The 22,880-nt window shown below is 36.8% G+C and overlaps 2 protein-coding genes across 4 annotated transcripts in view; both read right to left on the reverse strand.

Moving 5' to 3' along the window:
* Positions 1-11,252: 11,252 nt before the first annotated feature.
* Positions 11,253-22,244, reverse strand: LOC128861269 (homeodomain-interacting protein kinase 2). 3 transcript variants are annotated; one of them, XM_054099266.1, is made up of 12 exons: positions 21,889-22,244; positions 21,496-21,816; positions 17,506-17,606; positions 17,207-17,416; positions 16,700-17,140; positions 16,317-16,617; positions 15,976-16,256; positions 15,675-15,895; positions 14,959-15,585; positions 13,004-14,052; positions 11,482-11,641; positions 11,253-11,344 (listed from the first exon to the last, which is right to left on the reverse strand). In XM_054099266.1, exons 2-11 carry the CDS (start codon positions 21,580-21,582, stop codon positions 11,501-11,503), a joined length of 3,459 nt encoding a protein of 1,152 aa, XP_053955241.1. In that variant the 5' UTR covers positions 21,583-21,816; positions 21,889-22,244; the 3' UTR covers positions 11,253-11,344; positions 11,482-11,500. The 3 variants fall into 3 exon arrangements, with proteins under 3 accessions (XP_053955241.1, XP_053955238.1, XP_053955240.1); XM_054099263.1 differs by having other exon boundaries at positions 13,004-15,585; XM_054099265.1 differs by lacking the exon at positions 21,889-22,244 and having other exon boundaries at positions 13,004-15,585; positions 15,976-16,244; positions 21,496-21,676.
* LOC128861271 (G-box-binding factor-like) overlaps positions 22,120-22,880 on the reverse strand; it is a 139,521-nt gene continuing 138,760 nt past the window's right edge. Inside the window, exon 5 of the transcript XR_008454357.1 lies at positions 22,120-22,247. The gene's annotated coding sequence lies outside the window, so the exon portion shown is untranslated. The remainder of the gene's footprint in view (positions 22,248-22,880) is intronic.

Consider the following 22,880-nt stretch of genomic DNA (forward strand, 5'->3'; position numbering starts at 1 on the left):
ACTGTTTGAGCTCTTGAAAAGAAAATAGCGAATAAAACAAATAAAAACAAAGAAAAGTGTTGAAAAAATAATAATAAAAAAACCTAAAAATGTAAAAAAACATCTAAAGCAAAACCAAGCAGCTCTTAGCTGGCGGAATTTGGATAAAATGTAATAGAAAACAATGGAGAGAAATTATTTAAAATAAAACAAACACAAAAGTTTTCAATTTGCTGCATTTAAATCATATATTTAATATTTTAGTTGAATAATCTTTTGTATTGTTTTTTCTTTCTAATTTTTTTCAGTAGTAGGATAATACAAATAGAGTTAAGTTTATTTTAGTGTTTACATATGTATAGTATGTATTGTATATATGCAGTATGTGTATTATAAGGTAAACATATTCCATTAGCGTTTATAGATAATATAATATTTTGTATTTAACACATATGATTGAGTGGTTCGATTAAAAAGTACAAAATAATTTGTAAAACATACAGTAATTATATTTAGTTTTCTAGAACATTTAACTGTAATCATAGTATATAGTATATAAGCAATAATAGGTAATTAATATAATCCATATAATCAAAGTAGTAGTATACAAATATCAAAAGCACACTCTACATACTACAAACAGTGAATAATATATTGCCCTAACTCAATCAATGGATAATTCATTTTTTGTTTTGCCAACCACGAAATTATTAGGTATATTTGAATTGTTTTAAACGTTTGTATTAAATGTTCATCTAAAGCCTACTTATTAAATTGGTAAATAAAATAATAGTACATATTATAAGAAGTACAAAGTTTAGTAAACAAAAAATTGAAACATGTGTTGACCCAAACTCGAAATGGTTTTAAAGATGCTTTCATCCTTCCATATTTATGAGTATCTATTTCTTGTGTATTGTGTACGCATGAAGTGGCTAGTAAATTCAAAATTTCACATAAGCCTTTCTTATGGCCCATAACCGTGGTGGGGCGAGTGTGTGAGGTTATGTAAGAAAATTTTTATCAAGTCAATATTTGCTAATAAAACAGTTTCTGTGTATGCAAAAAATTGTCTAAACTATTTCGACAATAGCTGTTTCATACAAACAGAGCGATTTTGCGAAATACACTTCTCATAATTTCATCTACAGAACTTGTTAATTGTATTCGTAAAAATTAATAAACTGGCGCCTACACCCTTGAAAGGTCTTTAGACAAGACTTCACGCGCCTAAACGCTGTGCGTCTTGATATTGCGCAATAAATGGACTGATCTAAAATAGTTATGTTAGCACTGAATCGAATTTGTTTGTATTATTATTATTGTAGGAGCATAAGCATTTCCCATACATGTACACGGAATGCTGCTGAAGTGAATGGCAGTCCTTGATCGATGACGTAGAACCAACTGTTCCACGACAGATTTATATTCGGCCAAGGACTGTCACTCTAGTAGCCTTCCCCGTATGTATGAAAGTATGGGGAATGTTTATGCTACTACAACAACAACAAAAACTAACTGTTGTTGGTTTTTTTTATAAAAAGCGATGAGCTAGCGGTTAGAGATTGCTGCAAGAAAAAAGTGTAGTTTAATAGTGGGTATCGAAGCCAGGACCTACCGCCTGTGGATTACTCACAAAAACACTTTGCTACGTTAAAGGCCGATTATAAACTAGATTAACGAATTTTTTGTCCCAAAAATTCCTTACAAACGTACCGTTTGAATAATCAAGCGAGTTGACTAAGGTTAGGTTAGGTTAGAATGGTTAGCCAAGGAGTGGGCACACTTGGACGAAGATAAACGGATTCGTCTCTTGTGATACCATTGTGACGGAAGGAAAACTTAGCCAAGGGAAATAACTTGAATTTCTTAAAATCTCAAATATTTTGTTACCAATTTGCAAAATAAACGCAATAATTGAGATATATTTTTCGATATTTTTTCCACTACTTTCTGCTTTATTTTTATGAATATGCAAAACAGCTAGTCACACGAAACTTTTAATAAAAATAAAAAAAAACACAGAGATACACAACATCGCTCATATTTAACGATTTTTTACATTCCTCTCACTGCTCTTTTATGATGAAAAACCGCGCAGCAATTTTTAGGCGCCATTTTCATTCGATAAGCAAGCGGTCGCCGTAGCTAAATGGGTTGGTGCGTGACTACCATTCGCAGCGTGACACAGCGAACCTTCAGTTCGAGTCTCGGTGAAACACCAAAACTAAGAAACAGTTTTTTTCTAATAGCGGTCGCCCCTCGGCAAGCAATGGCAAATCTCCGAGTGTATTTCTGCCATGAAGAAGCGCCTCATAAAAAATATCTGCCGTTAGGAGCTGGTTTGAAACTGTAGGTCCCTCCATTTGTGAAACAACATCAAGACGTACGCCACAAATAGCTCGGCCAAACACCCAAAAAGGGTGAACGCGCAATTATAAGAAAATAAAAAAAAGCAATTTTGTAGACGTGATTTTTTTCGCAAAAAGCCTTGTAATCCAGTAGCTACAATGAATTATATTATTGGTGTTTTTAGGAAATGTGAGTTTTTCTATAGTATAAAATGTAATACAATTTTTTTTTCTTTTTTTTTTTGTGTAATAAACTGCAATGATGTGAATTTGCTACATTCTTATTAAATTGCATAGTTTTTTGCCTGTGGACATCAAAATTTTCTTAATACGTTGTTGGGTATCGTAAAAAACATTTATTACATGAATTTAACGCATTTTCACTAGAAGTGTAATGCAATTTTTTAGCTTCTGATTTTAAAACTTTAACACACATTTGCTTAATTTGTATATTCGAATGTTTGTTTGTTTACTGCGCATTCGCTTAATAATTTTACTATACATTTTTCGAAACCTACACACATCCATTTAGAATCATACGGAACTACATGCAATTTATTTAAACTTGAGTAAATGATTTAGAACTCTCTAAAAACACTCCATTCACACATAATTTGTGTGTGTATAACAAAATTTACGCAGCATTGCATATGTGTGCACATGGAATTACAATTTTCGTATGCTTACTTTAAATCGCTTATTCAGGTTAGGCCAAATTTTGTATGCTCTAATATCGCTGGAAACAGCGCACTTACATTGAACAATTAGAGCATTTTAAGTAAAGGTCATTCACAACACATTTAAACACATGAATTTATTATATATGTACATACATATAAATTTATATTTTTAGTTTGTCTCGCCATTTTCTTTTGCATATGCCTACTATTATTTAATTAATTATTAGCTACATGTAAATTCAAATTTTATTACTTTTGTAATGATTCCCTATAACTTTTGCATTGTAGTGTTTTGTTGTTATTGTAAGTCCATATTTTACTTAATAAACATTAATTTTTAAAAAGTTGATTATATTTGCGCTAAACTGTGGACAGTAGAAATCAAACAAATTAATAGTAATACGAATGTATCGTCAAAAGCTCTCCGACAATTGGCAGTTCTGGGTTTATGGTAGACCAGAATGAATTGAAAAAGCAATTTTTGCCGCATACTGATGATCTAATATTTAAACCCTTGCTTTTTTATTTATATACATACAAAATTCCATATAAAACTGCGGTTACTGCGCCCATCAAGAGTAATACTAATGCCAATTCTAGTACAATGTTGGTCATTTTTGTCCAACGGTCATAACTTTTTTTTACATAAAACAAGCGAAATTTCGTTATAAATTCAAAGGACTTGGGGAATCTCCGAAATTTCCTATTTCCTCAATAACTGGTTTTACATGCCGAAAAGAGAGAGATTTTATTTGACGATTGGGCATAGTTCAACCTTTAATGTTTCAATGGGCTAAGGCTAATTCGTATACGACTAACGACACTCGCGAGCGACAAAACCTCCAAGTGTATTATTTGATAATTAGACAATAAACGCCAATCTAGTATTTCATACGATGCAAACCGAGTAGTATAACGTTTCAATTTGACAACCAATCAACGAATAATCTCAATAGTGGTGCCATCCCAACAATCGGTTGCACGAAAGACTAGCGATTCTTTAACCTTTCATCTTTCTCTTTCATCAATTATTCTATTCAATATATACAGTTCCCAGTTAATCAATTCAATGCATACAATTCCCAGCGCTCGGTTGTAGTGTAATGATCCCAACTTATATACAGATTGTGACTCCATCCAGCCAACATTGCCCAGAATGCGAGCTCTGCCTTATTTCTCAAGCAACAGAAAAAACTGCCTAATAAGTATTCGAACTGCCCACAATTAAATGCGAGTGATTTACATAGTAGAAACAAGTAAGATTAGTTAGAATTTAAATGTTAAACTCTATTAGTTTAGTATATTGTAAACAGAGAATTTTTCGAAGTTTAATTTTTCTCATTACGTAGTGTTGATTGTGTTATTTTGTTACATATATATATATACTAAATATATATATTTGTTATTTTTTGTATAAGTGTTGCCCTAATACTAATTGTATTTCGATAAAAATTGTATATAAAGTTTTTTTGTATCTATGTATTGTATTTATGTATGTCTAATATAAGTTGTTTGTTACTTGTTTGTATTGTATTAATATTTTTTAGTTTCTTGTAACTTTAACATAATTTGTATTTATATTTATATGCTTGTATGTATAACCATTTAAAACCTACATCACAATAATTATAAGCTAAATGTGTTGTTTCTGTTAATATTGTTTCTTTTTTTTTGTTTTTGCTTTTGTTTTTTGCGTATACCACATCTTAGTTTGTGTATTACTACTTGTATTTTTTTATATATTTTATTTACTTATATTTTGTGTGGGTGTGTGTGTTTTGTCGCATTTGCGTTACACGTTGCCTTATTATCGTATTTTTTTGTTTAACTTTGTTTGATCCTTTGTTCTTATATTTTGGTGCCTTAAATTACTATTTCTAATTTCTATTAGTTTATTTTATTATTAAATTGCGAACATTTCAATGAAAGAAAAAACCTACTTCATTTCTTTTGTTGTAACCAATATCATATATCATTTAGTATACAGTGAAGAAAAAAATTAAATACGACACCATTAAAAATGTTTTAGCGATTTTGTATTTTATTTGTAATACATGCATTTATTTATGCGCTGTAATAGTAGTTGTAAAATTGAGTTCTTTTTTTCATACTTAATTTTTTCTTTTGTGGTGTTAATCTGCAGAGTAGATCAATTGTGTTTTTTGTCTTTTAAATCATGAAGCAGCGCTAACAAATATTATTTCTAGGCATACAAAGTGCGTGCATTTGCATTTTACTAAGGACTGTTACTGCCGCACACATAATTCTGTTAAAACAGAATATAGCATATTTATGCATGTGTAGAGCATTCCATGTTATAAATACTTCAACTAACATTATGTTATAGAAAAGAAGTACGTATTACTTTTGTATTTGTTTGTATTCTCTCTCTCTCTCTCTCCCTCTCTCTCCCTCTCTCTCTCCCTCCCTCTCCCTCCCTCTCTCTCTCTCTCTCTCTCTCTCTCTCTCTCTCTCTCTCTCCCTTTCTTGTCTTTAGTTCGATCACACACAAGTCGGTTTGCATTGGCACACAACTTTCGGGAGAGGATGAGAAATTTCATTTACATAATGTTAAAGCACATAACATACCTATGTGCTGTTACTATTACAGACACACTCTTTTGTGCACAATGACAAAATTAACATTTTTACAGATATTGCAAGTGTACACAATCGGAATAAAGTTAATTCTAAAAACAGCATAAGAATTACGAATAACCAGCAAGCAAGCGCTAGCTTTAGTTTTAACTTTATTTTAATTATAAATATGCCAGTATTAAGCCTGTCTTTCACATGAATTGTGCATGTCATTTCTTTTACACCAATACGATTTCGTCATCACACAATAGCGCATAACATATATACATTTACTCAACTCTATTGCAGTGTGCATACATATGTATGTACGTATGCATTCACCATGAAAAACAAAAACTACTACATTAGTGTAGTTACAAGGAGCATAAAATAGCTCTTAAGTGTTAATTTTTTGATTTGCAAATGTTATAAGCTAAAAATAATTATACTACGTATCATATGTATTAAAGAAAAAAAAAAAACAATGCAAGAATAATAACTTCGTATTAATTCTAGAGTTATATAATATAACAGAAATTTTGTATATGTACATATAAAGGCATGCGTATCATAGCATATAATATAAAGAGATAAAAGAGTGATAAGAATAAATTAGCTTAAGCATAAAAAAGTGGTTAATTCCAACCCAAGTAATTGTTTATTTCACTGGGACCAATACTAAACTAAATAGCACATTCATACCAAAACGCTTGTCTGTAAAACTGTGTAGTTATGCTGGAAAGAAGTCCATCTAATTTTGTATGCAAAACTCCACCCCCAACTACAGCCGTGCATGAAAAAGAGTTAAATATTTTTTGCTTATATGTAAATAAAGCAAACTAATAATTGACATGTTTACTACTATGTAATTATGCATGAGGAGTACTATAAAGTGTTGCTACATAACTGAATTAGCGAATAACTAATATACATATAAATTTATCATATATTACTTGTACATTAAAATGAAATATTTGTAAGCGCTTAGCACTAAATAAAATACGCGCTCCACGTTCGACACATTGCTCCTTTTAAAGCCTCACACACTAAGTGCAACAACAACATAAATTATCATAGTGCGTTTATATGTTAATGTATGCATTTATTTTTATTACAAATTACACCATTATTATTACTTCATTGTTTCTTTACAACCTTAAAACATAAAACAAACATAACGTTTTTAAATCAATTGCCAATAAAATGTATGTTATGTAAGTGTAAAAATATTATAAAATATAGCACAGCTAGGCAATTTTGTTGTGAAGCGAATAAAGAGAGTTGGTTGTTAATTTGAAAAATTTAGCGAAATGTTTGGACAGGCAACAGTTATTGAATTATGCAACACATATTTGGGTTGAATAGCAAAGTGCCACTTATTTTAAAACATACAGTATCGGACAAAACATTTACAACTGCAATGCAGCCTTCAATTTATTTTTTGTCATAATGTCATTCTTCACTCAATTACAATTCAATTTCACGCTATGGATACTAGAGCATCTGAGTAATATTTTCCAAAAAATCTTTTCAAGATCCTTTCCTTTTTGTAGCTGTATTTAAAAAAAAATTAAATTATCTAGCAACTATTAGCGACAAAACAATTGCAACCTTATGAGCTTAGCTATATAACAGTAAAAATGCTTGAGCTTGGTTTTGTTTTCTAACTGTTCTGAGTTTAGTTTAATCGTGTCAGTTTGTGAACATCAGTTTTGTGCAGAATTTGTGCCGATAACACAATTTTTTTGTAAAGTTGAGTTAAATGAAGTAATGGCTCGAAATAAGTTCGGTGAAATATTACGCGCGCGTGTTGTAGATGAATATAACAAAGGAATGACCCAGAAAGATATATCCATAAAATATAATATTCATAAGTCATCAATTTCTCGAATTATTGCGAATTTTATAAAAAACAAAACTATCGCGGTGGTGCATCGAGGAGGCCGACCAAGAAAAACGGATGAAAGAACTGACAAACTGATAGCGAGAGAGGTAAAAAAATATCCATTTAGAAGTGCCCCCCAATTGGTAGAGCTTGGGTTACCAATCAGCTCAAAAACTGCCAGTCGTCGCCTGGCTGAAGCTGATTTACGGACGTACCGACCAGCAAATAAGCCGCTTATTAGTAAGCGTAACCAACAAAAACGATTGCAGTTCGCAAGGGATCACATAGATTGGCCATTAAGCAAGTGGAAAGCTGTTCTTTTCAGCGACGAATCCAAATTTAATTTAGTCGGAAGTGATGGCGTATCCTACCTTCGACGCCCACGTAACAAGCGTCTTCAAAAATCATACTGTGTAAAGACTGTTAAGCATAGTGGTTACATTATGGTCTGGGGATGCTTTTCTGCTGCTGGTTTGGGACCACTCCATCGTATTATGGGCATAATGGACCAGTACGTTTACAGGGACATTATGGAATCGGTAATGCTGCCATATGCTGAGTGGGAAATGCCCTTGAAGTGGGTCTTCCAACAGGATAATGACCCGAAGCATACGGCGAAGGTCCTGAAATCATGGTTCCAGAGGAATAAAGTGGACGTAATGGAGTGGCCCCCACAATCCCCAGATCTTAACCCCATAGAAAACCTATGGGAAATAGTAAAAAAGAGAATTGATCGGACTAATGTGGCAAATACTGACCAACTTTTCCAAAGAGTCCTGGAGGCATGGAGAAATATACCACAAACGATAGTTGACAATTTGATAGCTTCAATTCCGAGACGATGCAGAGCTGTTATTCAGAGCAATGGTTTTGCCACGAAATACTAAGTTTAATAAAAATAGTTTACTGATTTCCTTTAGTTGCAATTGTTTTGTCTTATTAGATACAGGTGTTGGACACATTTGATTTTTAAATTTAAGATATGAACTGTTGAATTTGAATAAATTTGTTTTATTTACGTAAATCAACATCTTTTATTACAAATAAAGTGAAATTAACAGGTTCCAAACAAATAACGGCTGAGCAATCGAAAGTTTTCATTGCCCACATTTTAGTTGCAAATGTTTCGTCCAATACTGTAAGTGTACACTTAAAAAGGGTGAGGCTCTTTGTTCCACCTAGGAAGTATGGAAAAAAAACCAAATTATATATGTATATATAATATAATATATGAAGGGTATTGATTTTTAAGTGATTTATTGCGTTGTGCTACATATAAGCAGCTAGACTTTATTTAATTGAAATTAATTAATTTTTAATTATGTGCATTAATGTGCTGACTCATGAAAATAATATGAAATTCTTGGCAAAACTTTTATTATCATACAATCAGTTTGATTTGTTTTTTTATAATAAAAGCTCGAAAAGTAAAATTGTCGCGGAAAGACATCAAACAATCTAACTTGGTCAATAGGCACGCGGTAAGCTATTAATTTTTTTCGCATCCGCAGTTCGAAGGAGCTAGATTATTGAGGCCTTTACATGTTTTTTTTTTTTTTTTAAATTAATTCATTTGTTTATTTGAATGAAGTGCTTTTATAAATAAAAATTTGTATTTCAATACTAGCATATGATACCACTACCTTCCAATATTAGATATACTTATATGCATTTTAGTTTAATTTAAAAAAAAATTAACAAATAATAATTCATCATTGAAAGTTATAAGCGTTGAATTATTTATTTGTTTAAATACTAAAGTTATCGAGAATTTTTAAGTCACTATAAAAAAAGATTATTTAATATTACTTTTTGTAGGTAAGAAAAATCAAACGTTTTATTTATTTTTTACACAGTACATATAAAAATTGTTAACTTTAAAATTTTCATGAAAATTCTGCTTTTATTTTAAATTGTTTTTTTTTTATTAAAAACTGCTAACCGGAAAAAGCAAAGCGCTCATTTGCAGGACTTGCAACAAATTTAATTCCCACTAAAATTTTATATTTTTTGTGTCAAAATAGAAATTTATGTGTTCATTTAGAACAAGTTAAAGTGTAGACAATTAATGACAAAAATGTATTTATTTACTAAAATGTAATTTTCTACATTTATGTTAAGATTAATTGAATGCTCGGTAGGTAGGTGTGTGTGTGCATTTTGTGTGTGTGGCAATTTTATGTATGTGCTCACAAAATTTTTACACTCTTGTGCAAACAAGCGTACACACATTTTTTTTTTTTAAATATCTGTAGCTGTACAGCTGGACAACTAAACAAGTATGTATTTATGTACGTGTAATTCATCAAAAGCACTTTACGTATTTGCAAAAGTTAGTAACTCATAGGATTTTGCGTTTTTATTAAAAGGTTTGAGTTTACAATTTTAAACTATACCCTTTATGAATTTAAGGTATATTACTTATATATATATTATCTAATACATCAATTTCTTTATTGTTTCGAAACTGATTAGGTAGTTTAGGTAGTTATCCGTAGGGGGTGGCGAACAGTTGTAAATTGTGTTATGTGCTCTTAGCACGCGTATCTACATATGTATAGTTCTACATATTCTTCATTTTTTAAAGTACATTGTTACAATAATCACTTCTATTTTCCCTTTCTTACAAAAGTACAATATGTTGTTGTAAACTTACGCAATATAACAAAATATCAATAGGTGTAATATACATTATAATATTTGTAATAAGAGCCATAAGGGTAAATTATGTTAGCGCATAAATGTTGCAGTATTTTCTGTTATGATTCATGGTATAGTGATATTGATATATATATATATATATGTGTGTGTGTCAGATGTTTACTTACAGTCAACATGAATACGTATGTGTGTGTGTATAGTAAGTTTATCTGAACATTTTAAATTGTATGCAAAGATTGATAAACCCTTTGTGGTTGCTCTACCAAATATTATTGTTAGCTACATTTTCATTTTTCAAAGTTATTGCAACTATTTTTCTGTGTACAAAAATTACATGGTAAAACATTTATTTTACACATTTCTCGTCAAAAACAACTATTAGCATATTTATTGCTGCTATAAGTGTTTGTGTGGATGTGTAATAAGTTAAAGTAGCTGTCTAATTTTATGTTGTGTAGTTAAAGAAATCACGTATGTATGTACTCCATATTCATATAAATATTCACTATTCCATTACTTCAAAAAATTTGATTATAAGTTTTCAATTCTACATATATACAATACGAATAAGTCGAAGGCTTAGTTACTTTCTACACCTCCTGACAGTCGATGCGAGCGCGCACAACATTTTGTCTTTTAATGCAGTCACTGCTAACACAACTACTGTTAATGCAGTCACTGTTAACACAACTACTGTTAATGCAGTCACTGTTAACACAACTACTGTTAATGCAGCTAATAGCATTCCGCAGTAGCTCAGCTCTTATGGTTGTTATTGTTCGTTAGGTAAAATATTTGTTACATTTCCTAGCAGCTCGTTTAAAAATGCTGTTGGTAAATTGCTTGCTGTTGCAGCGTTTGCTCGCTGCAATATGTTGTTGTAATTGTTATTGTAGTTGTAGTTAATAGTTTGTTGCATTAGCATAACCCACCAGCGTGTAAAACATAAATTTTGATTATTCTCCATTACTGTTGTGTTAGTTTCTGCTAACGCTTGGGTCTCTGGCTCGGCCGTAAGTAATTTTGAATCATGTTCTCTATGTTGCTGTTGCTCCATTTGCTGTTCGTTTTGTATTTGCAGCTGTTGTGCCGACGTCTGTAACTGTTGCTGCAAATCGCGTATGACAATATTATTATTATTGTAATTATTTTTGCTGCATTTTGTTTTCATAAATCTGCTGTTGCTGCCAGTGCAATCAGATAAAAACGATCTGCATGAAAGTCATCAGGCGAAATATTATACATTAAAGTTTTGTTAGAGATAAAATACGATAAAATATACAATGGAAACTATAAACGATTTCATAGTAAAATAATCAAAGTAATTCATTTGTTTCGTTGGACTCACTCGAGTGTTTTAAACCAGTTTACTCTCCACCGTACCATATGTTCGTCGGAGCATAATGCGCATGCTTGCTAGCGGCAACTTGTGCTGGGCTGAGAGGACCAAATTGGCTGTACTGTGTGGGAAAATGTATATGGGCAGGCAGTGGATGCGATGGTATTACCTATGAGCAAAGGAATATGGCAATTCAGTTAGTAATATTTGAGCGAGAAAATAATTTTTTGATTATGTTTAAGTTTCATATAACACATGGGCTGAAAAGTCCCGGGCCTAACACATAGATGGCACTAGTTTTATTGCATTCACCTCTTTTTCAAATAGTACTAACCTTAAAGAGGCAGCTATTAAAATTCCATGATATTCTATTCATTAGTTCATGAGTTACTGCGCTAAGAGTGACGCTACTTTTGTTATTTTCAAGACAATGGATCAAAAATAATTTTTTGTTTGAATTTTACAATGCTTCTTGATGGCGAAAAAATACCGTTCAAGCGGTGTTGAAAGGTGGCCCCCTGGAAAGGTGTTATGGGGACCACGCTTCATCAGCAACAACAATAAAACAATGGTTTGCTGACTTTAAACGAGGTCATAGAGACACTGATGATGCACAACGCAGTGGACCTCCAAATGAGGCGGTAACACCAGAAAACACAAAATCGTTTTGAATAATCGAAAAGTGAAGTTGTGTGAGTTAGCTGACATCGTAAAGATTTGGCTTTAAATAACATGAGCATTTGACTATGGAGAAGGTATTGAAATGTTAGAGCGGCGCTGGAACGATTACGTTGTTCTTGATGGAAATTACGTTGATGAATAAAGCTAATTTTGAAAAAAAAAAAAAACCAAAACGTGTTTTCTTTGTTAAATATCGGTTTAGAGAATTTGTAGACTAGCCTTTCCATACAGCACAGGATTTATAGTCTGAGTTCATATAAAAAAAATTATTCACCATTCATTTCAATAACACAGGTCAACAACGTAGTAAACATAGTATTTTAAAGTATAAGTCTATTTCAAATGCCGTTGAGTTTGCTTAAATATCTTAATTTTTCACTGAGATATCGCATTTTGAAGTTTCCAAGTTTTATTGTGAATTTTTCGATATTCGAAAATCCATTGAGATAACATGAGACGGTCGATTACATAGTCGCACAAAAAACAAACATGGAGACTTCAAAATGCGATATCTCAGTGAAAAATTAGGATATTTGAGCAAACTCAACGGCATTTAAAAGAGGAAGACTTATAATTTAAAATATCACGTCTACTTTTTTATGAAGAGCAAAATCTTCGTAGCTACATAACCTCAAAAATGGGCAAAAACAGCGTTTTTTGCACTTTTAGGTCAGGATATCTCAAAGTCCTGACGTGACAGAGCAATTTAAACCCCAGATTCGGATTCTACGCAAAAAATTACTTAATTACTTACTAAATTACTTACAGAAAAAATACTAAACAAGTTGTGTGCTAAAAAGGCCTAAAGGTAAAGGCAGTACAAAACTCAAACCTATTTCGCATAACTCACCTGACGACTCGAACTGTTATGTGCTGGCGGCGGTGCTACTGCAGCACGATTATATGCATATGTGGGAGTCGCCTGCGATACAAACACTGTTGGGCGTCGATACATGTCACCCTGCGCATAAATATCCGGCTGCAGCATCACTGCTGTAGCAGCGGATGGCGAACCTCCGATTGGGGTATTCGCTTGATGCTGATGATGTGGCGGTTGTGGCTGTGATTGCTGTTGGGCTGATGGTGCGACCACTTGTACAGCAGTATGAGTTTGTTGCTGTCTATGGTATACTTGTGGTGCACCCCACGAAGGTGGCCCTGCAGCAGCTCCTGAAACTGCACCTACTACCACCGCACCGCCAACTGCCGATGAAGAGCTCTTCGAATGCGCCAATGGAGGTGCAGCTGCTGATGAGGATGGCGCATGCTGCACGTACACCGATGCAGATGAGGCCGTGGAGGTGACCTCACGCTTGTGATGTGCTGGTGGTGCTTGTGTAGCCGCGGCTGCCCACGAAGAACGTTTGTTGTCAACAACGACCGTGGTGGCCTGCTGCGGCGGATACTCATAAAATTCGGCTGGTTCCTGCTTCGTTGGCAAATGTGGCAAACTAGCAGTTTGGTTGCCTAAGCTGCCGCTGCAGCTGGCACCATTATTGTAACACTCATTCTGGGCCATGGCCAATATACGCTTTTTCTGCGACTGTCCCGGCTCGTATTTAATGTTCGGCTGTTGCTGCTGGGTAGGCTGCTGATATTGTTGCTGTTGTGGTTGTGGCTGTGAAACTTGTTGCTGATGTTGGTGCTGCTGGTGCTGGTGGTGTTGGTGGTGGTGGTGGTGGTGGTGTGGTTGTTGTTGTTGTGGTGGTTGTTGTTGTTGTGGTGGTTGCTGCTGTTGTTGGTGCTGCTGCTGTTGTTGTTGTTGTTGATGATGGTGATGGTGTGAAGAGGATGATGATTGTAATTGTTGGTGGTGGTGCAGCTGTTGTTGTCTAGGACTATTACCACCACTATGTACATGACTGCCACGACGACGTCCCTCCTCTGCCTCGTTGTCACCTACGGTTACGCATGGGATTACTAACTGAACGTGTTTGCTGTGACGATGAGCGATGCTGGTGGTTGCGGAAGAAGAGGAAGATATTGCGGGTGGATAGGGATTGGTAGTGGATAGGGTAGATGATGGATGAGATGAAGAATTGTTGGTGTTTGAGGATATGGAGGAACTGTTGCTAGGAACATGATGGTGATGGTTGTTGCTGCTATTGTTGCTACTATAATGGTGGTGGGTGGAAGTAGAAGTAGAATTGGAATTGGTGTTGGTTGCGGAAGTGGAGGCGGAATTGTTAGAGATGCTGCCGCAATTGCTAGCCGCATGTTGCTGCTGCTGTGGCTGTGGCTGTATTTGTTGATGATGGTGATTGCTAGCAATATATTGCGTCTGCATGAGTGTCTGTGTCGGCGTCTGATGGTTATGGTGAGAATTATGATGATGCGAATGCGAGTGCGAATGTGGAAGCGAGTGTGCGTGTGGCACATGTTGCTGTGCCGAGCATGCGGCGACCGCAGCCGCGCCAACGGCAATATCTGCTCCGGCTCCTGCACCAAATCCAGTTCCACTTCCGCTTCCGCCCTGCACAGCATTTGACGCTGTACTTCGGGCGGCGGTGGCATATTGATTACTGTTACTGTTACTATTACTATTGTTGTTGTTATTATTATGTACGCCACCGCCTTGACTATTGCTATTAATATTATTATTGGCATTATTGTTATTGCTACTGCTATGGCTATGGCTATTGCTACTGTTCGAACTACTTGAACATTTGATGCTGACATCAGCGCTATGGGTTAGATTTGAATGTGAGTACGTATTCGGATGCGACTGTGATTCATGCGACAACTTTGCCTTGGAATGATTAGTGATGCTACTAGTAGACGTTGAAGTGGATGTTGATGCATTACCATAGATGTTTGCAGCTTGGTGCTGGTGCTGGTGCTGCGGCTGTTGTTGCTGCTGCTGTGGTTGCGGCTGTGGCTGGGGCTGATGGTGGTGATGGTGCACATGCTGCGGCTGCGGTTGTAGTTGTGGCTGTTGTTGTTGCGATTGTGTTTGATGTTGATGGCCATTGGCACGGCACGACGAAGACGATGAAGAGTGTTGCAACAACGCTGGATTGGTTTGCGACTGCGCATGAGCGCGTTGCTTCATTACCGGTGCCACGGGTACTGGAGCAGGTGGCTCGTTGCCCTCATCCTCACTATCCGAAATCGTTATGACGGCCGATGGGGACGGCGTGTCATGAATAGTAATTGTTTGCTGCTTTACAATAGCGCCATGATGCTGATGCGAATGCTGCACCGTTTGTTGAGCCGGCTGTTGTTGTGGAGCGTGATGAGTTTGTTGGTGATAATTGCCACCAACACTGTTGTTGCTGCTACAATTATTGATAATGTGATGATTGCTATTGTTATAGCCTCCACCACCGCTGCTGCTGCTGCTGCTGTTAATAACATGTTGTTGATTGGCTGAGTTACTACTATGATGATGGTGATGGCCCCCACTGTTACTGCCACTCTGGCTAACAATGTCTGCGAAGGAAGGCAAATAGGAAATAAGAAACGTAAAAACAAAAAACAAAAATATGAAATTTTTGATCTCAAAGTCATTTCTTCCTTACTACTTGAAGAAGCCGATGTAATAACAGGTCCAGCATTGCTGTTGTAGCTGCTACCATAGTTGCAATTGTGATGACTATGATACTGCGGCGAAACGTGCGAAGCGCGATTATAGCGCTGCTGATGCGGAGGTGAACTCTCCTTTACACGCTTCTTAACAGGTGACAGCTGATTATTTTCCTTTTTGTCGTGACGCGGCACACGATACGAGTTGCTCTTAGTCCTACGAAACGAAGAATATAAAAAAAATGTTTACAATAGTGAGCTTTGATATTCCGCCACTCGTAATAGACGTTAACTTACACTAAATGCTGTACTGGAGACTCTTTCTTGAGATCATTTCTTGGTATATTCAAATGGTGTTTGGGATAAATCTCCTCAACATTCAAAAATGGTGCTGAATCGACAATCAACGAATGTGCTGGGGCCTGTTGCCACGATGGTACCAATGCCATCTGTCGCCCAGTCTGTGGCCAGGCCACACCGCTTGCTTGCACACGATTGGTCAGTAGCATACGTTGGCCGGAAGCCGGTTCCACCATCGATACTGGCACAGGCACATTCACATATTGCTGTGGAGGAACCTTTGAAATGTTTAATTCTCATTATATTTTAAAAGGATTCAAAATGGCACGTATACGTACTTGCAGTGGTGGTTGCATTGTAGCGCTACCCACAACAACATGCTTAGTGGGACTGGGCATGGTTTGGTAAGATGGCGGACACAAAATATTCAGCTGATGTTGGAACGCATCAGCACGCCCTTGGGTGTACTGACGTCCAACATTGCGGCCGCCATAGATTTGGTAGAGGCCCTCGTAAGCCAGTGGACGCTCACGCACTAGACGTTGCACTTGACTGGTCAGCTGATTGTTGATGGTAAACGTCATATTCTCAGTAGTGCTTGGTACAAAATTGGTTACCAACGTAGAGGCTGGTTGTACGCTGTGCAAATACAATTACAGAAATTAAAATTGCAAAATATTTTAAATCAACTCTGAAACAATAAAAAGTAATGGTTACTTACGTATGGAAATCGCCACGTCGGCATACTTCCATCATCTGTACTGACGCTTTTACATTGTTACAATAAACATAATCAACTAGGTGGGTGAGGCGTACAAAGGAATGGTTCAATGCCTCAGCAGGTGTAAGACGACGCTCCTGATCAATAGTCAGCATACGCTTAAGCAGGTCAATGAACTCTCGACGATCGGTCTTTTCGGCCAACAATTGGCCGCCTTCCAAGTCAGTAGGTACATTTACTTGGCCGATGTCATCTAAACAATTAAATATATATTTGCGTGCCTCCTTGCTTTTCGTGTTTGTCTCCGCTTCGTGTTCTTCCGTGGTCTTCAAACGCCAAAAGGGATAGGTCGAATCGACGTCGCGATAGAAAAATTTCGATGTCTTCGAGGCACTGTTCAACATGTGCTCCGTGGGCAGACCCTGTGTCTGTGATATGTACCTAAATAGAATTTAAGCAATTGCGTTATTCAAGAAACTCAAATTAAGAGAAAAAGTTAAAAACCACCTTATTTGATCGAACTCAGATGAGCCCGGATATAAGGGCCAACCCAGGAACAGTTCAGCCACTACACAGCCCAGTGACCACATGTCGATTGCCTCACAAAATGGCAAACCTAGAATTATTTCCGGTGCACGATAGTAGCGCGATTGCAAGTAAGTATTGCAAACCGTTTTGCTGACATGCGATGCGCTCCCAAAATCAATCACCTTCACTCTAAATACGCGCGAAAAGTGCATATAAGTAAGATGGTAAAAATAGTTAAAAACAAAAATAGTGAATGAAATAATTTATAGATAGCTCACCTATAAGGTTGTCTTACAGGATCTACCAACATAATATTTTCCGGCTTCAAGTCCGCATGAATCAAACCAAGTTGCTTCAATTTCAGCAACGCCGTTAAAACCTTGAGAGAAATGGGGAAGTATGGTTTTAAAAGATCATCGTCATCAATAAAGAAAATAAACTTCAAATACATATATGAATTTATATAAGGTATTCTGTTGGTAAGTAATGAGAAAATGTTTTTCAGATAAATACTGGTTCTAAAAATTATTTTATGAGTCGAAGTCAGATATGATATGTTGTTATATAAACCTTCAAGAAAAGATCCAGGGAACGTTCTGCTTCGACAGAATTGGATAAAAAAAAGTTGTTAGGAAGCTCGCTAGAAACTTTCCCTATTCGATTTAAGTGTTTTTTGTATTCGGATTAATTTTATGGCATGATACGACACTATGTCCCATAACTACTCTACCGTTGCACAAGCAAAGCGAAAGGGTGAAGAGGTAACCTTTCACAAGTCCTAATTATTATACATATATATATTGGGTATGGGAATAAGCTTCCGCCCTTGTAAAGGAAGTGTCGCTGCCGATACTATTTTTTGTGTTCGCTGTAGTAATATACTATACCCGAATGGGTTGGTGCGTGACTACCATTCGGAATTCACAGAGAGAACTTTGGCTCGAGTCTCGGTGAAACACCAAAAATTAATGGTCGCCCCTCGGCAGGCAATGGCAAACCTCCGAGTGTATTTCTGCCACCACACCACAAATAGGAGGAGGAGCTCGACCAAACACCCAAAAAGGGTGTACGTGACAATTATATATACTCGTATATATATGTAGTAATATACTGGTGATTTGAAGGTGTTTATATGAGGTCTCGATCGCCGTAGTTGACATTCGTTTTAAGCGTCAAGATCCTTTTTTATCTGACGTCAAAAATCGTGCCGAAAAACAGCATTTGCGGGAAGTTATACTTCATTATCACTTTTTAAAGAAAAGTGTAGCTCAAACGTGTCGTATATTGATCAATATTTACGGTAATCACGCTCCATGAAATACAACTTCTAAAGAGTGGTTTCAAAGCTTTCAAAGTTGGAATTTCGACGTGAGTGATAAAGATCGCGAAGGGGCACCGAAAAAAGTGGAAGATACTCAACTACAACAATTATTTGATGAAGGCGCATGTCGAACACTTGATGATATGTCTAAAGAGTTGGATGTTGACTGATCAATCGTCGATAAACGTTTGCACGCGATGGGAATGGTTCAGGAAGCAAGTAACTGGGTCACATCATTTGAAGGAGAGGGATATCGAGAGACGTTTGGTGAAGTGTGAGATGTTTCTTGAACGACGGAAAAGAAAATGCTTTCTGCATCGTACCATCACTGGCGATGGAAAATGGATCTATTACGATAACCTTAAGCGTCGAAAATGTTGGAGCCTGCCAGATGAACCAGGTCCAACGACAGTGAAAAAAATATTCATGCTTCAATGGTTATGTTGTGCATCTGTTGGGATCAGAAGAGTGTCATCTATTATGAACTCCTTAAACCATCTGAAACCCTCATTGGCGATCATTACCGACTGCAGTTCTCGAGAAAAGCGGGTTCTCAAAGAAAAGTGGCTGGAATGGGACGGTAGACATGGAAAACTGATTTTGCTGCATGACAACGCCAGGCCACACGTGGCTAAATTGGCCCAGAATTATTTAGAGAGATTTAATTCGGAAATCGTGCCCCAGTCGCCGTATTCCCCAAACATTGCACCTTCGGATTACCATCTGTTCCGATCAATGCAGTCAGCCCTTATTGGAGAGCAGTCAGCTCTTCTTTCGAGAGTATCGCAAACTGGTTCAATGAATGGATCAAATCAAAAGAACTCGATTTTTTCGAATGCTGCCTGAAAGATGGATGTTCTTCCACAAACGGAACGACTTACAGTTTTAAGCCGATTCCGAACGGCAGAAGAGCTTTTTCATGCCAGAAATACTCTCGGAGGTTTGCCATTGTCTGCCGATTGGCGACCGCTATTTATTAGAACAAAAATGTTTCTTCATTTTGGTGTTTCACCGAGATTCTCTCTCTCCGAATTCCGCATGATAGTCACGCACCAAGCCATTGGCCTAATTATGGAGCCTGGGTAATATAATATTATCGTACAAACATACTTATATATTGAATGAGAATGATAGAATACAAGATTGCGTCTTCCGAATTCGATATGTCTTCACATCCCATTGCCGTGCTATTTAGCTCGACGAAACTCGGGCCCAAGTGTTACGCGCAACGCGTGGTAAACAAATCAGACTAATGGACGAGATAATGTAACAGCAATTATGAGACTCGTGACTCACTCTGGTGGCGTACAGATAGAAACTAACATTCAATCAGGATCGTGATGTTTACGTTTGGCCCGACGATCTATTCACGAGCCTGACTCGTCATATCCATGTTTGGGCCAAAATTTTCATCACGCGTCAGACTCGTTAAAGCACGGCAATGGGTTAACGAACAAAACGAAGGGAAACTACTTGTTTGCGAAGAGGAAGAATAAACGAAAGTAATAGTAACTGCCAAAATACGAGAAATTATACACACAAACATTTTCTTGCCACAGCGCAAGGCAAATCTTTTAAGCCGACTCCGGTATCGGTAAATCACCGGATTTGTTTTTTTTCCTGTGTGTTTTCGCCGTGTTTATGTGACCATTTTCTACTTTGCCAATACTTTGCTTTGACGATTAAGCGTATAAAACATTGTTGTTGGTCCAGTGCCACCACCTTTTGGCATTTTGAGATTTATATTAATTTGTGCTTTCACAATTCAACATGCGGCACTTCATTTTCATTAGTTTGCTTAATGTAAATCTTCAAATTACAATATTTACCAGCCAATTACTTAATACTTACAAACAATTAATTTCTCTTTCTCTCGTTTGTTTGGTATTACTATAACTCATGACGTTGTCAAAATCGCGAAAAATAAAGTAGCGATTTTCGTAAGACGCCACCTTTAGTTTTCTTCACACCTTGATCACATTGTGCCGATGCATTTAAGGGGATTTGAGAAGCACTTCCCCAAACCGCCCCGTTTAACCCATTCGCGGACAAACCGGCAAACGCTGTCAACTTTGTGTAGAAACATAGAGGCAGAACGGCATTACCCGTCATTAATTATTGGAACAAATATGACAAACATGCAACACCCGCAGCCACAAAGACGAGACTTCCCGATCTGGTCTGTCCTAGGCTAACAAGTTTGGATTATAAATAAGACAGAATGGCTATATCCGCAAAACGTAAAATGTATATGTAATGTCCAAAAGTTAATTCAACTATTGATTTCAGTCATTTTGCTGCGTTCTCGAAGCGATTATCTTTATTATATCCGAAGATATAGGAAGTGTGCCAACGAAACGTCATACCAGAAACTATGAGGATGCCTTAGTCAGTCAGCATATGTTTTTCCAACTTTTACGGACGCTTACCGTTTCTGCGACCAATCTCGGGAGACTCCAATGCAACTTCCCCTGAAATGCAGCGCTATAGCGCGAAGAAGGTTGAGACATCTTGGCCAACTGCCGCCAGAAGAAAGGCATATACGCTCAATCCAACCCAACTCTAACCTGAGTTTAATAAGAGAACTGGGCTTGTAGGAGGTACTATGAAGACTTAAGGGCACAAAAGACCTTAAAGTCGAAGTTCAAACCACATAAAGAAACTAATCTAATCTGCTTTTCCAGCAGCGTTTACGGTGGTTAGAAGCTATCGTTTCTGCGCTGATAAAGCGTAGAGATTTCTTAAATAATTATGTGGTACATCTTTGGTAAAAATGGTCAGGTCAAAATCAAATTTACATTGAATAGATGTGGCTGCTGTGGAATAGGTGTGTGATACACATAAATTACATTTTATAAGTGAGCGCATAATTTAACGTTCTTTAGTTTTCTTTTTTTATGTTTGTTTTCACAACTATATTTAAATAATTTGATATCATGTTACCAACCTGCTCCAATATCGGCCGTATATATTTCAATGGTAGTGGTGAAAACTTGTTCTGCTTGAGAAAATCATAGAGATTCTGTTCAAGCATTTCAAAAACCAAGCATGTGTGGTTTTTGTGTTGGAAACACTCGAAAGCTCGCACAAAATTGAATTCATCAGCATTTTCCTGACTGAGCCGCGACAAAATTGACACTTCAATCTGTCCTTGACGTGCATACGACGGATGATTCTTTAAAATCTTAATAGCCACAATTTCTGAGGTGCCACGCTTCCAGCACTTAACCACTTGGCCGAAAGTGCCGCGTCCGAGAAATTCCAAGACCTAGAAAATATAAAACAAAAACAAATATTTTACAATATGAATATATTCAGGCGGTATATGCCGTATGCTCACCTCATACTCAGCGGAGAGCGAATAGAGAACTTCATGTTGAACCAGCTGGTAATCGCCGTCGGCACCGCTACTCGAACGCTTACTGGGGGGCTGCGTATTGGCGTGCCCCCCAGACGTAGCAACTTTTGTGTGTGCCGTCTTGAGGCTGTTGGTCGCTGTCGCCGCCGCCACCGCTGCCACCGTTGCGGATTTGGTGATCGCCGTTTGCGCTGAAGCAGATGTCGCTACTAATGCAGTTGTGCTACTTATCTGACCAACTCCAACAGTTTCGTTGCTGTTGCTTTGGCAATCAGTCACGGAAGCTGAACCAACAATGTACGAGGATGACGAGTAGGAATCAACGCAACCGCAATCACACTCTGCAAATATATAATGAGAAAATTGTGAGAATTGTATTTTATTTCAAAAATGTAGTTATTTATTTATTTTTTCTTTATTTAAGAAGCAATGATATTAGCAGTAAGGAAGAGAAGCGCGTTTCCCCCCGAACACACAAACTCTAATGGCCTCTGGAGACGATACAGCATGCTTGACTGAGCTTTGTGTGTGTTAGTGCAGTCGGGTGTCGTCGTGTCACACATACTTGTTGTCGGCTTTTGAATGATGAAAATCAAAAATTTTAGATATTAGCGTCAATCAGCCGACACGCACACATATAAAGTTCTTGTCAAACAATGCTTGACCGTCGCCAGAGGCCATAATACCAACACCGGCATCCCTCTCTACATGTATGGACAACTGCGGCCGCTAAAAGACATGCATATGTACATATGTATATGTAAGCGTTTGCTGATACTATGCAACACACTTTAACGCCGCCCAGTTGCCACTTACACGCAAAAGAATTAATTAAATTTCGAAAAACATTAAAAAGCAAAAGGCGTCAGCACACAATTTCCGGCAAGGAAAAATGGCAAATGCATACGGGCGAAAGGGTACTACCCAGTACTATCACAACATGTGGTAGGCATACAGAGCCGGGCAGAGCATAT

The sequence above is a fragment of the Anastrepha ludens genome, chromosome 4 (assembly GCF_028408465.1).
Source record: "Anastrepha ludens isolate Willacy chromosome 4, idAnaLude1.1, whole genome shotgun sequence".
NCBI classification, from domain to species: domain Eukaryota; kingdom Metazoa; phylum Arthropoda; class Insecta; order Diptera; family Tephritidae; genus Anastrepha; species Anastrepha ludens.